The sequence below is a fragment of the Betta splendens genome, chromosome 19 (genome assembly GCF_900634795.4).
Source record: "Betta splendens chromosome 19, fBetSpl5.4, whole genome shotgun sequence".
NCBI lineage: Eukaryota > Metazoa > Chordata > Actinopteri > Anabantiformes > Osphronemidae > Betta > Betta splendens.
Window position 1 is genome coordinate 4,969,868 of NC_040898.2, and position 19,209 is coordinate 4,989,076.

Here is a 19,209-nt window from a genome sequence, read left to right on the forward strand (position 1 = left end):
ATACTGCTATTAAAGCTAATTATTTGGCTTGGTGCTTTTATTTTGAAAGGATTTAGAGGAAGTGCGTGCTTAATCACTACACAATCCAATAGTGTGGTTGACTAATCAGTAACAAGCATGGAACTGCTCTGTACACTGAGCATCAGCAGTTTGACCTGTCAGTCAAATCTGCAGCTGCGCCGTCGCCATGGAGACAGAAGGCGGGAAAATCAGGCTCATTCTGCTCTGTAAAAAGCAGAGTTTCACCCTGTATAAACAGGCTTGTTCCAGCTAAACCATAATAGTTATCACAAAGATTATTTCATTTTTCGAGTCCCAAGGCTTCAATGAGCAAATGGTGTGAATTTTATGTTTGAGGACAAACGTTTGTAGCCACAGTCGCAATTTCAAAATATGTCTCCTCCTTGTTTTTCTCCAGACGTCTGCCAAAAATTATCATTAGAGTCTATGGGAGAATTTCAGGATCTCTCTGTGCTTTGAGGTCGATAGCGACTAAAGTATAAGTCTGAGGGTAAAGCCAGACACATCATTAGAAAGAAGACAAGTATGACTACGATTTAGTGAAATAATTACGTTCATAGAGTAGAAATTGTGGCTGTAGCGACGAGTTAAAGACCGAAGTTCTGTCTTTAAAAAGCGCACCCTCGCCCTCTGGCTGTGACATCACACACTCTAAATGACCCAATACACACTAATGGAAAAGCTGAAAATTTAACAAAAACCACACCATATTTAAACGCTCACTAGTCGAAAAGTATAGAAGATACGACAACGCTGATTTACGAGGAGAAAGTTGAGCGATGATGGACGCTTTTGAAGTTGAAATGACGTTTCTACGCCAAAGTATGACGATGATAGACGCTGATGAAAAGAGGGAAGTTGACAAAAAGTTTAACGATGATTCCCATAGACGACCATTATAAAAAACGATGAAAAAAGTTGAATAACGTTAAAAGTTGAAAAGCTGAAAACATAAAAAGTAATAGCCCACATCTCCTAAAGATGACACACGTTTAGAAAGTTGAACGACGATTCTACGATGAAGCGTTAAAAAGTAGATAGCAATCAAAAAAAGGGCGGAATAAGTAGAAGAATAATAACTAGAAAAAGTAATTTCTCGAGAAATTACGTGGGAGAGCTGATCTGCTGCCGCAACGATGACAAACGCTGATTAAGCTGCTGACGTCAAAAAAGTTGACTACGTCCAAAAGTTGACTACGGCAAAGCGATGAAAACAAGAAAACGTTGACAAAGAATAAAACGATGACAAAAGATGGCGATTAAAAAGATGACCAATGTCATACTAGGACAAGATTAAAATATGACAATGATTCAAAAGTTGACCAAGGTAAAAAATATATCACAGATTAAAAAGTTGACCAGAGTGCATTGTTGACAATCATAAATAAGCTGACTAGCTTTTTAATTTGAAGAAAGTATTTGTAAATAATTACCTGTGTAATAGTTTAATAACTAGTAAAAATTTACCAGTCAGAAACAAAAATCTTGCCATTAAAGGTAATAAATTACATTGGTGCTTTTATTTTGAAAGGAATTAGAGGTTGTGTGTGGGCGATTACTAAACTATAAAATAGTCATTAGATAATCATAATTTATCATTCAATAGCAAGAATAGCCCTATTAAAGCAAAAGATTTAGATTTAGCCCTTTCAGAATAAAAGCACCCTAATAAGTTTGAGTGGCTATTTACTGAACTCTAAAGTAGTCTCTATAACGATTGGCAAGTATTCAGAACCACAAATTTTCTAATCAATCTTGCCATTAAAGGTAATAAATTGTAATTGGTGCTTTTATTTTAAAATGATTTAGAGGAAATGTGTGGGGGTAATAGCGTAACTGTCAATTAGTCTTTAAATAATCATAATTACCCATTCAAAGGCAAAAACAGTGCAGTTAAAGCTAATAATTGGCATTGGTGCTTTTATTTTGAAAGGATTTAGAGGAAGCATGTGTGGGTAATTACTAAACTGTTAATCTATCTTTAAAAAGTCATAATTACCCATCTAAAAGCAGAAATACTGCTATTAAAGCTAATTATTTTGATTGGTGCTTTTATTTTGAAAGGATTTAGAGGAAGTGCGTGCTTAATCACTACACAATCCAATAGTGTGGTTGACTAATCAGTAACAAGCATGGAACTGCTCTGTACACTGAGCATTAGCAGTTTGACCTGTCAGTCAAATCTGCAGCTGCGCCGTCGCCATGGAGACAAAAGGTGGGAAAATCAGGCTCATTCTGCTCTGTAAAAAGCAGAGTTTTACCCTGTATAAAAAGGCTTGTTCCAGCTAAACCATAATAGTTATCACAAAGATTATTTCATTTTTCGAGTCCCAAGGCTTCAATGAGCAAATGGTGTGAATTTTATGTTTGAGGACAAACGTTTGTAGCCACAGTCGCAATTGCAAAATATGTCTCCTCCTTGTTTTTCTCCAGACGTCTGCCAAAAATTATCATTAGAGTCTATGGGAGAATTTCAGGATGTCTCTGCGCTTTGAGGTTGATAGCGACTAAAGTATAGGTCTGAGGGTATATCCAGACACATCATTAGAAAGAAGACAAGTATGACTGCGATTTAGTGAAGTAATTACGTTGATAGAGTAAAAATTGTGGCTGTAGTGACAAGTTAAAGACAGAAGTTCTGTCTTAAAAAAGCGCACCTTCTCACTGTAGCTGTGACATCACGCACTCTAACAGAGCCAATACACACTAATGGAAAAGCTGAAAATCTAACAAAAGCCACACGATATTTAAACGCTCACAAGTCACAAAGTATAGAAGATACAAAGACGCTGATTTACACTGATAAAGTTGAAAGATGATACACGCTTTTGAAGTTAAAATGACGTTTCTACGCCAAAGTATGACGATGATAGACGCTGATGAAAAGAGGGAAGTTGACAAAAAGTTGAACGATGATTCCCATAGACGACCATTATAAAAAAACGATGAAAAAAGTTGAATAACATTAAAAGTTGAAAAGCTGAAAACATAAAAAGTAATAGCCCACATCTCCTAAAGATGACACACGTTTAGAAAGTTGAACGACGATTCTACGATGAAGCGTTAAAAAGTAGATAGCAATCAAAAAAAGGGCGGAATAAGTAGAAGAAAAATAACTAGAAAAAGTAATTTCTCGAGAAATTACGTGGGAGAGCTGATCTGCTGCCGCAACGATGACAAACGCTGATTAAGCTGCTGACGTCAAAACGTTGACTACGGCAAAACGATGAAAACGAGAAAACGTTGACAAAGATTAAAACGATGACAAAAGATGGCGATTAAAAAGATGATGATTAAAAAGATGACCAAGGTCATACTATGACAATATTAAAGAGATGACAATGATTCAAAAGTTGACCAAGGTTAAAAGATGTCAAAGATTAAAAAGTTGACCAATGTGCATTGTTGACAATCATAAATAAGCCGACTATCTTTTTGATTTGAAGAAAGTATTTGTAAATAATTACCTAACTGTGTAATATTTTAATAACTAGTAGAAATTTACCAGTCAGAAACAAAAATCTTGCCATTTAGGTAATAAATTACATTGGTGCTTTTATTCTGAAAGGATTTAGAGGTTGTGTGTGGGCGATTACTAAACTATAAAATAGTCATTAGATAGTCATAATTTATCATTCAATAGCAAGAATAGCCCTATTAAAGCAAAAGATTTAGATTTAGCCCTTTCAGAATAAAAGCACCCTAATAGGTTTGAGTGGCTATTTACTGAACTCTAAAGTAGTCCCATTAACGATTGGTAAGTATTCAGAACCACAAATTTTTTTAATCAATCTTGCCATTAAAGGTAATAAATTGTAATTGGTGCTTTTATTTTGAAAGGATTTAGAGGAAATGTGTGGGGGTAATAGCGTAACTGTCAATTAGTCTTTAATTACCCATTCAAAGGCAAAAACAGTGCAGTTAAAGCTAATAAATGGCATTGGTGCTTTTATTTTGAAAGGATGTAGAGGAAGCACGTGTGGGTAATTACTAAACTGTTAATCTATCTTTAAATAGTCATAATTACCCATCTAAAAGTTGAAATATTGCTATTAAAGCTAATTATTTGGCTTGGTGCTTTTATTTTGAAAGGATTTAGAGGAAGTGTGTGCTTAATTACTACACAATCCAATAGTGTAGTTGAGTAATCAGTAATAAGCATGGAACTGCTGTCTACACTGAGAATCAGGAATTTGACCTGTCAGTGAAATCTGCAGCTGCGCCGTCGCCATGGAGACGAAAGGCGGGAAAATCAGGCTCACTCTGCTCTGTAAAAGCAGAGTTTCACCCTGTATAAACAGGCTTGTTCCAGCTAAACCATGATAGTTATCACAAAAATTATTTCATTTTACGAGTCCCAAGGCTTCAATGAGCAAATGGTGTGAATTTTATATTTGAGGATAAAAGATTGTAGCCACAGTGGCAATTTCAAAATATGTCTCCTCTGTTTTTCTCCCTAGAAGTCTGCCGAAAATTATCATTAGAGTCTATGGGAGAATTTCGGGATCTCTCTGCGCTTTGAGGTTGATAGCGACTAAAGTATAGGTCTGAGGGTATATCCAGACACATCATTAGAAAGAGGACAAGTATGACTACGATTTAGTGAAGGAATTATGTTGATAGAGTAAAAATTGTGGCTGTAGTGACGAGTTAGAGACAGAAGTTCAGTCTTAAAAAAGCGCACCTTCTCACTGTAGCTGTGACATCACGCACTCTAACAGACCCAATACACACTAATGGAAAAGCTGAAAATTTAACAAAAAAACACACGATATTTAAACGCTCACAAGTCGAAAACTATAAAAGATACGAGGACGCTGATTTACACGGAGAACGTTGAAAGATGATAGACGCTTTTGACGTTGAAATGACGTTTCTACGCCAAAGTATGACGATGATAGACGCTGATGAAAAGAGGAAAGTTGACAGAAAGTTGAACGATGATTCCCATAGACGACCATTATAAAAAAACGACGGAAAACGTTGAATAACGTTAAAAGTTGAAAAGCTGAAAACGTGAAAAGTAATAGCCTGCATCGTCTAACGATGACGCACGTTTAGAACGTTGAACGATGATTCTGCGATGAAGCGTTGAGAAGTAGATAGCGACCGAAAAACGGGGCGAAATAATAAGAATAACTAGAAAAAGTAATTTCTCGAGAAATTACGTGGGAGAGCTGATCTGCTGCCGCAACGATGACAAACGCTGATTAAGCTGCTGACGTCCAAAAGTTGACTACGGCAAAACGATGGATGAAAACGATGAAAACAAGAAAACGTTGACAAAGATTAAAACGATGACAAAAGATGGCGATCAAAAAGATGATGATTAAAAAGATGACCATGGTCACACTAAGACAAGATTAAAAATATGACAATGATTCAAAAGTTGACCAAGGTAAAAAGATGTCAAATATTAAAAAGTTGACAATCATGAATTAGCTAACTAGCTTTTTAATTTGAAGAAAGTATTTGTAAATAATTAAATAATAAATAAAAATAAAATAATAGCAAATAAAAAATAATAGTTTAATAACTATTAAAAATTTACCAGTCAGAAACAAAAATCTTGCCATTTAGGGTAATAAATTACATTGTTGCTTTTATTTTGAAAGGATTTAGAGGTTGTGTGTGAGTGATTACTAAACTATAAAATAGTCATTAGATAGTCATAATTTATCATTCACTAGCAAGAATAGCCCTATTAAAGCAAAAAATTTAGATTAAGCCCTTTCAGAATAAAAGCACCCTAATAAGTGTGAGTGGTTATTTGCTGAACTCTTAAATAGTCTCATTAAAAATTGGTAAGTATTCAGAACCAGAAATGTTCTAATCAATCTTGCCATTAAAAGGTAATAAATTGTAATTGGTGCTTTTATTTTGAAAGGATTTAGAGGAAATGTGTGGGGGTAATAGCGTACCTGTTAATTAGTCTTTAAATAATCATAATTAACCATTCAAAGGCAAAAACAGTGCAGCTAAAGCTAATAAATTGCATTGGTGCTTTTATTTTGAAAGGACGTATAGGAAGCATGTGTGGGTAATTACTAAACTGTTAATGTATCTTTAAATAGTCATAATTACCCATCTAAAAGCAGAAATATTGCTATTAAAGCTAATTATTTGGCTTGGTGCTTTTATTTTGAAAGGATTTAGAGGAAGTGTGTGCTTAATTACTACACAATCCAATAGTGTAGTTGAGTAATCAGTAATAAGCATGAAACTGCTGCCTACACTGAGCATCAGGAGTTTGACCTGTCAGTGAAATCTGCAGCTGCGCCGTCGCCATGGAGACGAAAGGCGGGAAAATCAGGCTCACTCTGCTCTGTAAAAGCAGAGTTTCACCCTGTATAAACAGGCTTGTTCCAGCTAAACCATGATAGTTATCACAAAAATTATTTCATTTTACGAGTCCCAAGGCTTCAATGAGCAAATGGTGTGAATTTTATGTTTGAGGACAAACGTTTGTAGCCACAGTCGCAATTTCAAAATATGTCTCCTCCTTTTTTTTCTCCAGACGTCTGCCAAAAATTATCATTAGAGTCTATGGGAGAATTTCAGGATCTCTCTGTGCTTTGAGGTCGATAGCGACTAAAGTATAAGTCTGAGGGTAAAGCCAGACACATCATTAGAAAGAAGACAAGTATGACTACGATTTAGTGAAATAATTACGTTGATAGAGTAAAAATTGTGGCTGTAGTGACAAGTTAGAGACAGAAGTTCTGTCTTAAAAAAGCGCACATTCTCACTGTAGCTGTGACATCACGCACTCTAACTGACCCAATACACACTAATGGAAAAGCTGAAAATTTAACAAAAACCACACCATATTTAAACGTTCACGAGTCAAAAAGTATAGAAGATACGACAACGCTGATTTACGAGGAGAAAGTTGAGCGATGATGGACGCTTTTGAAGTTGAAATGACGTTTCTACGCCAAAGTATGACGATGATAGACGCTGATGAAAAGAGGGAAGTTGACAAAAAGTTGAACGATGATTCCCATAGACGACCATTATAAAAAAACGATGAAAAAAGTTGAATAACATTAAAAGTTGAAAAGCTGAAAACATAAAAAGTAATAGCCCACATCTCCTAAAGATGACACACGTTTAGAAAGTTGAACGACGATTCTACGATGAAGCGTTAAAAAGTAGATAGCAATCAAAAAAAGGGCGGAATAAGTAGAAGAAGAATAATAATAATAATAAAGACCGAAGATAACAATAGTGTGAGAGCTGTTCAGCTCTCCCACTAACTAGAAAAAGTAATTTCTCGAGAAATTACGTGGGAGAGCTGATCTGCTGCCGCAACGATGACAAACGCTGATTAAGCTGCTGACGTCAAAAAGTTGACTACGGCAAAACGATGAAAACGAGAAAACGATGACAAAGATTAAAATGATGACAAAAGATGGCGATTAAAAAGATGATGATTAAAAAGATGACCAAGGTCATACTATGACAATATTAAAGAGATGACAATGATTCAAAAGTTGACCACGGTTAAAAGATGTCAAAGATTAAAAGGTTGACCAATGTGCATTGTTGACAATCATAAATAAGCTGACTATCTTTTTGATTTGAAGAAAGTATTTGTAAATAATTACCTAACTGTGTAATATTTTAATAACTAGTAGAAATTTACCAGTCAAAAACAAAAATCTTGCCATTTAGGGTAATAAATTACATTGGTGCTTTTATTTTGAAAGGATTTAGAGGTTGTGTGTGGGCGATTACTAAACTATAAAATAGTCATTAGATAGTCATAATTTATCATGCAATAGCAAGAATAGCCCTATTAAAGCAAAAGATTAGATTTAGCCCTTTCAGAATAAAAGCACCCTAATAAGTTTGAGTGGCTATTTACTGAACTCTAAAGTAGTCCCATTAACGATTGGTAAGTATTCAGAACCACAAATTTTTTAATCAATCTTGCCATTAAAGGTAATAAATTGTAATTGGTGCTTTTATTTTGAAAGGATTTAGAGGAAATGTGTGGGGGGTAATAGCGTAACTGTCAATTAGTCTTTAATTACCCATTCAAAGGCAAAAACAGTGCAGTTAAAGCTAATAATTGGCATTGGTGCTTTTATTTTGAAAGGATGTAAAGGGAGCATGTGTGGGTAATTACTAAACTGTTAATCTATCTTTAAATAGTCATAATTACCCATCTAAAAGCAGAATATTGCTATTAAAGCTAATTATTTGGCTTGGTGCTTTTATTTTGAAAGGATTTAGAGGAAGTGTGTGCTTAATTACTACACAATCCAATATTGTAGTTGAGTAATCAATAATAAGCATGGAACTGCTCTGTACACAGAGCATCAGCAGTTTGACCTGTCAGTGAAATCTGCAGCTGCGCCGTCGCCATGGAGACGAAAGGCGGGAAAATCAGGCTCACTCTGCTCTGTAAAAAGCAGAGTTTCACCCTGTATAAACAGGCTTGTTCCAGCTAAACCATGATAGTTATCACAAAAATTATTTCATTTTACGAGTCCCAAGGCTTCAATGAGCAAATGGTGTGAATTTTATGTTTGAGGATAAAAGCTTGTAGCCACAGTGGCAATTTCAAAATATGTCTCCTCTGTTTTTCTCCCCAGACGTCTGCCGAAAATTATCATTAGAGTCTATGGGAGAATTTCGGGATCTCTCTGCGCTTTGAGGTTGATAGCGACTAAAGTATAGGTCTGAGGGTATATCCAGACACATCATTAGAAAGAAGACAAGTATGACTACGATTTAGTGAAGTACTTATGTTGATAGAGTAAAAATTGTGGCTGTAGTGACGAGTTAGAGACAGAAGTTCTGTCTTAAAAAAGCGCACCTTCTCACTGTAGCTGTGACATCACGCACTCTAACTGACCCAATACACACTAATGGAAAAGCTGAAAATTTAACAAAAACCACACAATATTTAAACGCTCACAAGTCGAAAACTATAAAAGATATGAGGACGCTGATTTACACAGAGAACGATGAAAGATGATAGACGCTTTTGACGTTGAAATGACGTTTCTACGCCAAAGTATGACGATGATAGACGCTGATGAAAAGAGGGAAGTTTACAGAAAGTTGAACGATGATTCCCATAGACGACCATTATAAAAAAACGACGAAAAACGTTAAATAACGTTAAAAGTTGAAAAGCTGAAAACGTGAAAAGTAATAGCCTGCATCGTCTAACGATGACGCACGTTTAGAACGTTGAACGATGATTCTACGATGAAGCGTTGAGAAGTAGATAGCGACCGAAAAACGGGCGAAATAATAAGAATAATAATAATAAAGAGCGAAGATATCAATAGTGTGAGAGCTGTTCAGCTCTCCCACTAATAATAATAAAGAGCGAAGATCTCAATAGTGTGAGAGCTGTTCAGCTCTCCCACTAATAATAAAGACCGAAGATAACAATAGTGTGAGAGCTGTTCAGCTCTCCCACTAATAATAAAGACCGAAGATAACAATAGTGTGAGAGCTGTTCAGCTCTCCCACTAATTAAAAAAATAAATGACGGATGAATGAATGGCGATCCACTGGACTGCTGTGTTTTACTCTGACAGAGCACCAACCCCATCCTTTGCTATCCAAACACAGCTTGTTTGGATAGCAAAGTTTTAATAAAACCGCTCTCAGACAAAACGTCTTTGTTAAAACAACCCTAAACAATTTCAACATCTTCCATTAACATTCAGTTCAAATTTAAATCCATGTTTTAATTCCTGTGCATGGTAAGCACGGAAATAATATGCAGGGAGAAACCAGAAATAAAAAAAGATTGACTAGGTTTCTGACCAATCAGAGCTAAGAGTGCCTCATAGTTCGGAATCGGTGTCGCAGACTCGAGATCTGATTGGTTATCGGATTGGTTATCGCCTGGCTACACAAGTCTGATGAAATATGATTGGATAAAAACTTTACAATAATATACAACAGTTGGAGCGGCGAAACCAAGCGGATATAATATGACACGAAGAAAACAGACCACGGAGAATCATTTTATCTGCAAACAAAATCTGACCATGTTTAGGCTAGCAGAGAACGCTTAGCTGCGTGTGATGGCCGCCACTGTGTCCCCTTTGCGTTGTCACGCACGTCCGTGCACGTGCGTCAAAACCATGGTAACCGCCGCTGACTTTATAAAAGAAGCGCAGCAATGTGATTTTACACATTCGCCTCTGGTCTTGCAGACATTGACAGCAAAAGAAAATCTGTGAGTATATTAATTTGTTTTGCAAGAGCAATGGAGCGCCACTTGCCCCCGAGGATCTGGGAGCTCTGGACACGGTTCAGACGGTGGAGCCGCGGAGGCAGACAGCGGTGGCAGCCGGAGGGGGAAGGTAAGCGGCTCCTCCTAGTGTCTTAAGTGTGTACAGTCTGACGGTCAACGATGTAAACACTGACTGAAAGGTTAAATGCTAGGTGTAATAGCAGTTGAATATGTTAAGAAAGGTGGAAGCGTTGATATTTTGCTTTGCTTTGGCATAATTCTTCCCCATTTATCGTTGGAGGTTTGGTAAAAATAAAAATAAAGATGGCGACTCGGCGCCCATTCTTAATCACCATGGCAACAAGGTGCCCGTGTTAGCTTGCTAAGCTAAACTTTTTTTTACCAAGCGCTATATTTTCCATTTGCGGCAAAAATGTGTTTGTTTGTCAGACAAGTGTAGAGAATATGTCTCGTTTCAATGAGACAAACACGTGTGAAGAAGACGTCTAAGTTTGTACTTTTAAAGAGCTAAAAACTATTGATACTGTTGTACTAAGTGCAGCATTTCCTGTCATGTGTGAAAACATGGTAGAAACCTGACTAGTAGATGATGCATGTGATGCAGGGTGGTTAGTGCAGCTAATGTGAGCATGAATGCAGTTTAGGTGCTTAGTGTTACAGGCCTCCTGTTGTAGTTTGAATGAAGAAGATGAAGTGAGTTCCAAATGTCTGTTCTCTGACCTTCACACACAGTTGCTGTGCACGGTCGTCCACCTAGGCGTTGGAGGACTCGCTTTGAGCGAGCCACTTCCCACGTTCTGGAAGTTGGCCCCCCCACCTCTGGCATTGAGGTACCCCGCTTTGACCTGCCTTCTTACACACAACTTCCTCTTTACACTGATCTCTTTCCTCCTCATTCTCCTCCACGCTTTCCTGTTCCTTCTGCTATTCTTTCCACACCTCCTCCTCCCTATTCTCCTCCACGCTCTCCTGTTCCTTCTTCTGTTCCTTCCACACCCCCTCCTCCCTATTCTCCTGTTCCCTCTTGCTCTTTTGCTGCTCCTCATTCTCCTCCACGCTCTCCTGTTCCTTCTTCTGTTCCTTCCACACCCCCTCCTCCCTATTCTCCTGTTCCTTCTTGCTCTTTTGCTGCTCCTCATTCTCCTCCACGCTCTCCTGTTCGTCTTTCTTCTGTTCCTTCCACGCCCCCTCCTCCTTATTCTCCTGTTCCTTCTTGCTCTCCGGCTCCTCCTCTTTCTCCTCCATGCTCTTTTGCTCCTTCTTCTTCTATTCCACCTTCACCCCCTGCTCCTTCCCCTCTGGTTCCACTTATTGTGGCTCCTTCTGAGCTGCCCTGTGTTCCCGATGCTGGCCTTTCCCTGTCTCCTGTTATTCAGGACTCAGGCTCCACAGTGGAAGGGACCAGCGAGGACTTAGCGGTTGGGGAAACCAACGAGGCTCCTAGCAGCAGCAGCAGCAGCAGCAGCAGCAGCAGCAGCACACCTGGTAGAGGTAGGGAGGACAGTGATGAGGAGGGGGCTGCTCCCAAAAGACCATGTTTTACTGTGAGACACTGTGTCACACAGTAAACTTGGTCTTTGCCTTTGTTGGATGGCAGCAGCCACCTCTTTGTTCACGGATAACTGGCCTCTGTTTTTGACAGGACCAGTTTATCCTACTGTCTTCTTTTTTTTTTCTTGATTTCTTTCTTCATAATTTTAAATATTCATCCAAACCCTGAGAACTAGCCTTTGCGTCTGGCTGGGCAGTTCTTGTCCCAGGTAGCGTCTGGCACTGGGACCTTTCTTTCTTTCCTGGATGAATACAGGTTTGAATGTTAATATTTACCCTGAGAACTAGCCTTTGCGTCTGGCTGGGCAGTTCTTGTCGCAGGTTGCGTCTGGCACTGGGGCCTGCGTTTACAGTTCAGCATGGTGGTGGGATGGACTTTTCTTTCACCCTGGAGGCTGAGTTCAGCGCCTGGCAGGGCCTTCGACCCCCCCCATGCAAGTTGCTCTAGCGTCTGGCAGGGTAACTATTATTTTTATTACCATGTTTTCCTCTACAGCCATAGGTCAGTTCAGTTACAGTGGCACTGGGGACACATGTCATCTCCCACTGAAGCTCCTCAGTGGCAGAGGAGGATGGACTGCAGTGTTATGTGCTTTGGAGGGGACACATGGTTGTCTGCTGTTCTAATCATGCTCCACACCACAGGGAGCAGTGCCACTGATACTGATGTACTGACCAGTGTGTCTGTCAGTCCAGCAGACAAAGGTGAGTACAAGATTTTGATTGTGTGACAATTTCAGAGATGTCAAAGGAAGTAGTTGAGTGGAAAATAAATGTTTGTATTACATTCAAATTCAACCTGATCCTACAAATGAATTATCTTTCTTCACATTCAGTTTCATAAGGAGAAGGCGCTGAGGGCACGAGGAGAAGGAGGTGAGGAGACACGTACCACTTTATTTGTTCTGTTTGTTTGAGATAAAGGAAAACATAGTATAAGTTACACTTATCTGGTGACACTTTATTTGTTTTATTTTTTTTTACATAAATTAAGTTAAAAAAACACAAGGTAGGTAAATAAAGATGTTAAGTTGGGATAAATTTTCATTTGACTTTTCATATATTTAAATTGACAGTAGTGTAATTGTTTGTCTTTGTGTCTTTTATCTGCAGAAGGTGACACCAGGCAATGGTAAATACAACTAAAATGTCCTTCAAGTATTTCTCTGACGTATTTACTCACTCTGCATTGTAATGCTTTCACTTTACCAGAGACGACCGATCTGGACCATGGTCCTGCAGTCCAAGGAGATGTCAGAGCGATTGCAGGAACTACGGCTGCACAATTACATTCAGTAAGAATGACATGTGGTGGCTTATTCGTAGTCTGTACTTTACGTCATGTGCTCCTGAAGCCAATGTTTTCGTTTTGGTTGCGACAGGTGCAGCTGTGGAGGATGGACACAACAGACACCATAGGACCACCTGGAGAGAAGTTGTCACCTGTGTCTATGGAGGCTCAATGCTGTAAGTAATCACCTGAGTAGTACAGTGGTGATAAGCTTAACATCTCAATAACATCTCAATGCAGACTTGTATGTTAACAACACATCTGTTTGTGATGTTTCTCTTCTAGCATCCTTCGGCTCTTTGCTCCCTCCAGCCTCCGGTCCCGACAGAGGGGAGCCTCCCAGTCCCAACCACATAGAGGAAGTGTCTTTATCACTGCTCCCTCTGTGCTGCTGGGGTTTGGGAGACTCTTCACATAATCAGTGGTGTTGGCCTCCATCTGTAAACAGAAGACGTTCAGGACAAGTCATTTTCATAAATCATTTGAAACAAATTGTAATAAATACATTTCATGTTAAACATCATTTACTTTGTATTTCTTCATGTTTTATTGTGAGACTCTGAATAGGTTGGTAAAATGGTAAAAATAATTACTCATTACTTATGACACCTTCATAACACTTTCATGAAGCGCTAAATAACAGACTGAGATCAGAATGTTGTTGTAACACTAATCAGGTTGTTCATTTGTCCCTAGGAACCTCTTCCTTACTTTACTACATACATCAACTTATTGAATACATATGTAATAATTAGATTAGCGAGTCTGAAACAATAATGATGTAACTGCATGTTGTGTCCACACTGGTTGGTGACAATCTCCAGTACCTGAGTTCATCTCTAGCAAAAGGAGACAAGCTGATCTAAGATCAGTGGGAGAAGTAGAACACTGTCACAGCCTGATAATCTCACATAGCAGAACCTTCAATGTCCACGTGCAGATGTTCTGCACAGACCTCCTTGAAATGCAGATGCTGCTTGTTTGACCTGTCTGAAGCTCTGTGCTTAACTTAAAAGCTTTGTTTAAATATGCTTTAGTAACACGTAACCTACATTAGGTAGCGGACGGTGTAAACGGCTGTCGGCCGCACTGACTTCTGTCAGTGTGTTGCATTTCCATGAGCTAATCCCAACTGGATGGTAACATCAGGACATTCTGGGAGCATCCTGTGCGGCAGGTTAGTCACATGACAGTACCTTGCAATACTGTATGGATGAACTAATCAACAAGGTAATACTTGTGACGGTCTGGCATTATGGACCAAAGCCATTTCATTCGAAACCAAAGTTGACAACTAATACTGTTTTTTAGCATTAGATGCCACTGTCAACTACTAACAAATCCTACATTATACAGTAAAAGTGCACAACTATTGTTAGATGAGACGTTGATTGTATATTTGTATATTAGATATTTCTTTTGCAGATTTCCATAATTACATCTTATTATGAAAACAGAAAGTAGCGATGATAGAGAGTGATTTCTTTGGGCTCTAGCTAGATTATTTGTCAATTAAAAAAATAAATGACGGATGAATGAATGGCGATCCACTGGACTGCTGTGTTTTACTCTGACAGAGCACCAACCCCATCCTTTGCTATCCAAACACAGCTTGTTTGGATAGCAAAGTTTTAATAAAACCGCTCTCAGACAAAACGTCTTTGTTAAAACAACCCTAAACAATTTCAACATCTTCCATTAACATTCAGTTCAAATTTAAATCCATGTTTTAATTCCTGTGCATGGTAAGCACGGAAATAATATGCAGGGAGAAACCAGAAATAAAAAAAGATTGACTAGGTTTCTGACCAATCAGAGCTAAGAGTGCCTCATAGTTCGGAATCGGTGTCGCAGACTCGAGATCTAATTGGTTATCGGATTGGTTATCGCCTGGCTACACAAGTCTGATGAAATATGATTGGATAAAAACTTTACAATAATATACAACAGTTGGAGCGGCGAAACCAAGCGGATATAATATGACACGAAGAAAACAGACCACGGAGAATCATTTTATCTGCAAAACAAAATCTGACCATGTTTAGGCTAGCAGAGAACGCTTAGCTGCGTGTGATGGCCGCCACTGTGTCCCCTTTGCGTTGTCACGCACGTCCGTGCACGTGCGTCAAAACCATGGTAACCGCCGCTGACTTATAAAAGAAGCGCAGCAATGTGATTTTACACATTCGCCTCTGGTCTTGCAGACATTGACAGCAAAAGAAAATCTGTGAGTATATTAATTTGTTTTGCAAGAGCAATGGAGCGCCACTTGCCCCCGAGGATCTGGGAGCTCTGGACACGGTTCAGACGGTGGAGCCGCGGAGGCAGACAGCGGTGGCAGCCGGAGGGGGAAGGTAAGCGGCTCCTCCTAGTGTCTTAAGTGTGTACAGTCTGACGGGGAACGATGTAAACACTGACTGAAGGTTAAATGCTAGGTGTAAATAGCAGTTGAATATGTTTAAGAAAGGTGGAAGCGTTGATATTTTTGCTTTGCTTTGGCATAATTCTTCCCCATTTATCGTTGGAGGTTTGGTAAAAAATAAAAATAAAGATGGCGACTCAGCGCCATTCTTATCACCATGGCAACAAGGTGCCCGTGTTAGCTTGCTAAGCTAAACTTTTTTTACCAAGCGCTATATTTTCCATTTGCGGCAAAAAATGTGTTTGTTTGTCAGACAAGTGTAGAGAATATGTCTCGTTTCAATGAGACAAACACGTGTGAAGAAGACGTCTAGTTTGTACTTTTAAAGAGCTAAAAACTATTGATACTGTTGTACTAAGTGCAGCATTTCCTGTCATGTGTGAAAACATGGTAGAAAACCTGACTAGTAGATGATGCATGTGATGCAGGGTGGTTAGTGCAGCTAATGTGAGCATGAATGCAGTTTAGGTGCTTGTGTTTACAGGCCTCCTGTTGTAGTTTGAATGAAGAAGATTGAAGTTGAGTTCCAAATGTCTGTTCTCTGACCTTCACACACAGTGCTGTGCACGGTCGTCCACCTAGGCGTTGGAGGACTCGCTTTGAGCGAAGCCACTTCCACGTTCTGGAAGTTGGCCCCCCCCCCACCTCTGGCATTGAGGTACCCCGCTTTGACTGCCTTCTTACACACAACTTCCTCTTTACACTGATCTCTTTCCTCCTCATTCTCCTACCACGCTTTCCTGTTCCTTCTGCTATTCCTTCCACACCTCCTCCTCCCCTATTCTCCTCCACGCTCTCCTGTCCTTCTTCTGTTCCTTCCACACCCCCTCCTCCTATTCTCCTGTTCCCTCTTGCTCTTTGCTGCTCCTCATTCTTCCTCCACGCTTCTCCTGTTCCTTCTTCTGTTCCTTCCACACCACCCTCCTCCCTATTCTCCTGTTCCTTCTTGCTCTTTTGCTGCTCCTCATTCTCCTCCACGCTCTCCTGTTCGTCCTTCTTCTGTTCCTTCCACACCCCCTCCTCCTTATTCTCCTGTTCCTTCTTGCTCTCCGGCTCCTCCTCTTTCTCCTCCATGCTCTTTTGCTCCTTCTTCTTCTATTCCACCTTCACCCCCTGCTCCTTCCCCTCTGGTTCCACTTATTGTGGCTCCTTCTGAGCTGCCCTGTGTTCCCGATGCTGGCCTTTCCCTGTCTCCATGTTATTCAGGACTCAGGCTCCACAGTGGAAGGGACCAGCGAGGACTTAGCGGTTGGGGAAACCAACGAGGCTCCTAGCAGCAGCAGCAGCAGCAGCACACCTGGTAGAGGTAGGGAGGACAGTGATGAGGAGGGGGCTGCTCCCAAAAGACCATGTTTACTGTGAGACACTGTGTCACACAGTAAACTTGGTCTTTGCCTTTGTTGGATGGCAGCAGCCACCTCTTTGTTCACGGATAACTGGCCTCTGTTTTTGACAGGACCAGTTTATCCTACTGTCTTCTTTTTTTTTTCTTGATTTCTTTCTTCATAATTTTAAATATTCATCCAAACCCTGAGAACTAGCCTTTGCGTCTGGCTGGGCAGTTCTTGTCCCAGGTAGCGTCTGGCACTGGGACCTTTCTTTCTTTCCTGGATGAATACTGGTTTGAATGTTAATATTTACCCTGAGAACTAGCCTTTGCGTCTGGCTGGGCAGTTCTTGTCGCAGGTTGCGTCTGGCACTGGGGCCTGCGTTTACAGTTCAGCATGGTGGTGGGATGGACTTTTCTTTCACCCTGGAGGCTGAGTTCAGCGCCTGGCAGGGCCGTCGACCCCCCCCATGCAAGTTGCTCTAGCGTCTGGCAGGGTAACTATTATTTTTATTACCATGTTTTCCTCTACAGCCATAGGTCAGTTCAGTTACAGTGGCACTGGGGACACATGTCATCTCCCACTGAAGCTCCTCAGTGGCAGAGGAGGATGGACTGCAGTGTCATGTGCTTTGGAGGGGGTCACATGGTTGTCTGCTGTTCTAATCATGCTCCACACCACAGGGAGCAGTGCCACTGATACTGATGTACTGACCAGTGTGTCTGTCAGTCCAGCAGACAAAGGTGAGTACAAGATTTTGATTGTGTGACAATTTCAGAGATGTCAAAGGAAGTAGTTGAGTGGAAATAAATGTTTGTATTACATTCAAATTCAACCTGATCCTACAAATGAATTATCTTTCTTCACATTCAGTTTCATAAGGAGAAGGCGCTGAGGGCACGAGGAGAAGGAGGTGAGGAGACACGTACCACTTTATTTGTTCTGTTTGTTTGAGATAAAGGAAAACATAGTATAAGTTACACTTATCTGGTGACACTTTATTTGTTTTATTTTTTTTTTATACATAAATTAAGTTAAAAAAACACAAGGTAGGTAAATAAAGATGTTAAGTTGGGATAAATTTTCATTTGACTTTTCATACATTTAAATTGACAGTAGTGTAATTGTTTGTCTTTGTGTCTTTATCTGCAGAAGGTGACACCAGGCAATGGTAAATACAACTAAAATGTCCTTCAAGTATTTCTCTGACGTATTTACTCACTCTGCATTGTAATGCTTTCACTTTACCAGAGACGACCGATCTGGACCATGGTCCTGCAGTCCAAGGAGATGTCAGAGCGATTGCAGGAACTACGGCTGCACAATTACATTCAGTAAGAATGACATGTGGTGGCTTATTCGTAGTCTGTACTTTACGTCATGTGCTCCTGAAGCCAATGTTTTCGTTTTGGTTGCGACAGGTGCAGCTGTGGAGGATGGACACAACAGACACCATAGGACCACCTGGAGAGAAGTTGTCACCTGTGTCTATGGAGGCTCAATGCTGTAAGTAATCACCTGAGTAGTACAGTGGTGATAAGCTTAACATCTCAATAACATCTCATGCAGGACTTGTATGTTAACAACACATCTGTTTGTGATGTTTCTTCTAGCATCCTTCGGCTCTTTGCTCCCTCCAGCCTCCGGTCCCGACAGAGGGGAGCTCCCAGTCCCAACCACATAGAGGAAGTGTCTTTATCACTGCTCCCTCTGTGCTGCTGGGTTTGGGAGACTCTTCACATAATCAGTGGTGTTGGCCTCCATCTGTAAACAGAAGACGTTCAGGACAAGTCATTTTCATAAATCATTGAAACAAATTGTAATAAATACATTTCATGTTAAACATCATTTACTTTGTATTTCTTCATGTTTTATTGGAGACTCTGAATAGGTTGGTAAAATGGTAAAAATAATTACTCATTACTTATGACACCTTCATAACACTTTCATGAAGCGCTAAATAACAGACTGAGATCAGAATGTTGTTGTAACACTAATCAGGTTGTTCATTTTGTCCCTAGGAACCTCTTCCTTACTTTACTACATACATCAACTTATTGAATACATATGTAATAATTAGATTAGCGAGTCTGAAACAATAATGATGTAACTGCATGTTGTGTCCACACTGGTTGGTGACAATCTCCAGTACCTGAGTTCATCTCTAGCAAAAGGAGACAAGCTGATCTAAGATCAGTGGGAAAAGTAGAACACTGTCACAGCCTGATAATCTCACATAGCAGAACCTTCAATGTCCACGTGCAGATGTTCTGCACAGACCTCCTTGAAATGCAGATGCTGCTTGTTTGACCTGTCTGAAGCTCTGTGCTTAACTTAAAAACTTTGTTTAAATATGCTTTAGTAA

The 19,209-nt window shown here is 39.8% G+C and overlaps 1 protein-coding gene and 2 long non-coding RNA genes across 7 annotated transcripts; 2 read left to right on the forward strand and 1 right to left on the reverse strand.

The window, feature by feature from the left end:
* Positions 1 to 9,967: 9,967 nt before the first annotated feature.
* LOC114846514 (uncharacterized) lies at positions 9,968 to 13,436 on the forward strand. 4 transcript variants are annotated; one of them, XM_055504645.1, is made up of 9 exons: positions 9,968 to 10,142; positions 10,261 to 10,361; positions 10,985 to 12,262; positions 12,449 to 12,508; positions 12,640 to 12,679; positions 12,917 to 12,935; positions 13,016 to 13,098; positions 13,186 to 13,270; positions 13,380 to 13,436. In XM_055504645.1, exons 2-3 carry the CDS (start codon positions 10,265 to 10,267, stop codon positions 11,818 to 11,820), a joined length of 933 nt encoding a protein of 310 aa, XP_055360620.1. In that variant the 5' UTR covers positions 9,968 to 10,142; positions 10,261 to 10,264; the 3' UTR covers positions 11,821 to 12,262; positions 12,449 to 12,508; positions 12,640 to 12,679; positions 12,917 to 12,935; positions 13,016 to 13,098; positions 13,186 to 13,270; positions 13,380 to 13,436. The 4 variants fall into 4 exon arrangements, 3 of the variants coding, with proteins under 3 accessions (XP_055360620.1, XP_055360619.1, XP_055360621.1); XR_008693288.1 differs by lacking the exon at positions 9,968 to 10,142 and having other exon boundaries at positions 10,149 to 10,361; positions 10,985 to 11,082; positions 11,629 to 12,262; XM_055504644.1 differs by lacking the exon at positions 9,968 to 10,142 and having other exon boundaries at positions 10,149 to 10,361.
* LOC129603435 (uncharacterized) lies at positions 10,511 to 11,435 on the reverse strand. Its single transcript, XR_008693289.1, has 2 exons — positions 11,342 to 11,435; positions 10,511 to 11,191 (listed from the first exon to the last, which is right to left on the reverse strand). It is a non-coding gene; the product is annotated as an uncharacterized LOC129603435 (long non-coding RNA).
* Positions 13,437 to 16,407: 2,971 nt separating the features above from the next.
* On the forward strand, positions 16,408 to 18,505 carry LOC114845411 (uncharacterized). 2 transcript variants are annotated; one of them, XR_008693307.1, is made up of 8 exons: positions 16,408 to 16,822; positions 17,164 to 17,340; positions 17,528 to 17,587; positions 17,718 to 17,757; positions 17,997 to 18,015; positions 18,096 to 18,178; positions 18,266 to 18,350; positions 18,458 to 18,505. It is a non-coding gene; the product is annotated as an uncharacterized LOC114845411 (long non-coding RNA). The 2 variants fall into 2 exon arrangements; XR_003783881.3 differs by lacking the exon at positions 16,408 to 16,822 and having other exon boundaries at positions 16,866 to 17,340.
* Positions 18,506 to 19,209: the final 704 nt, after the last annotated feature.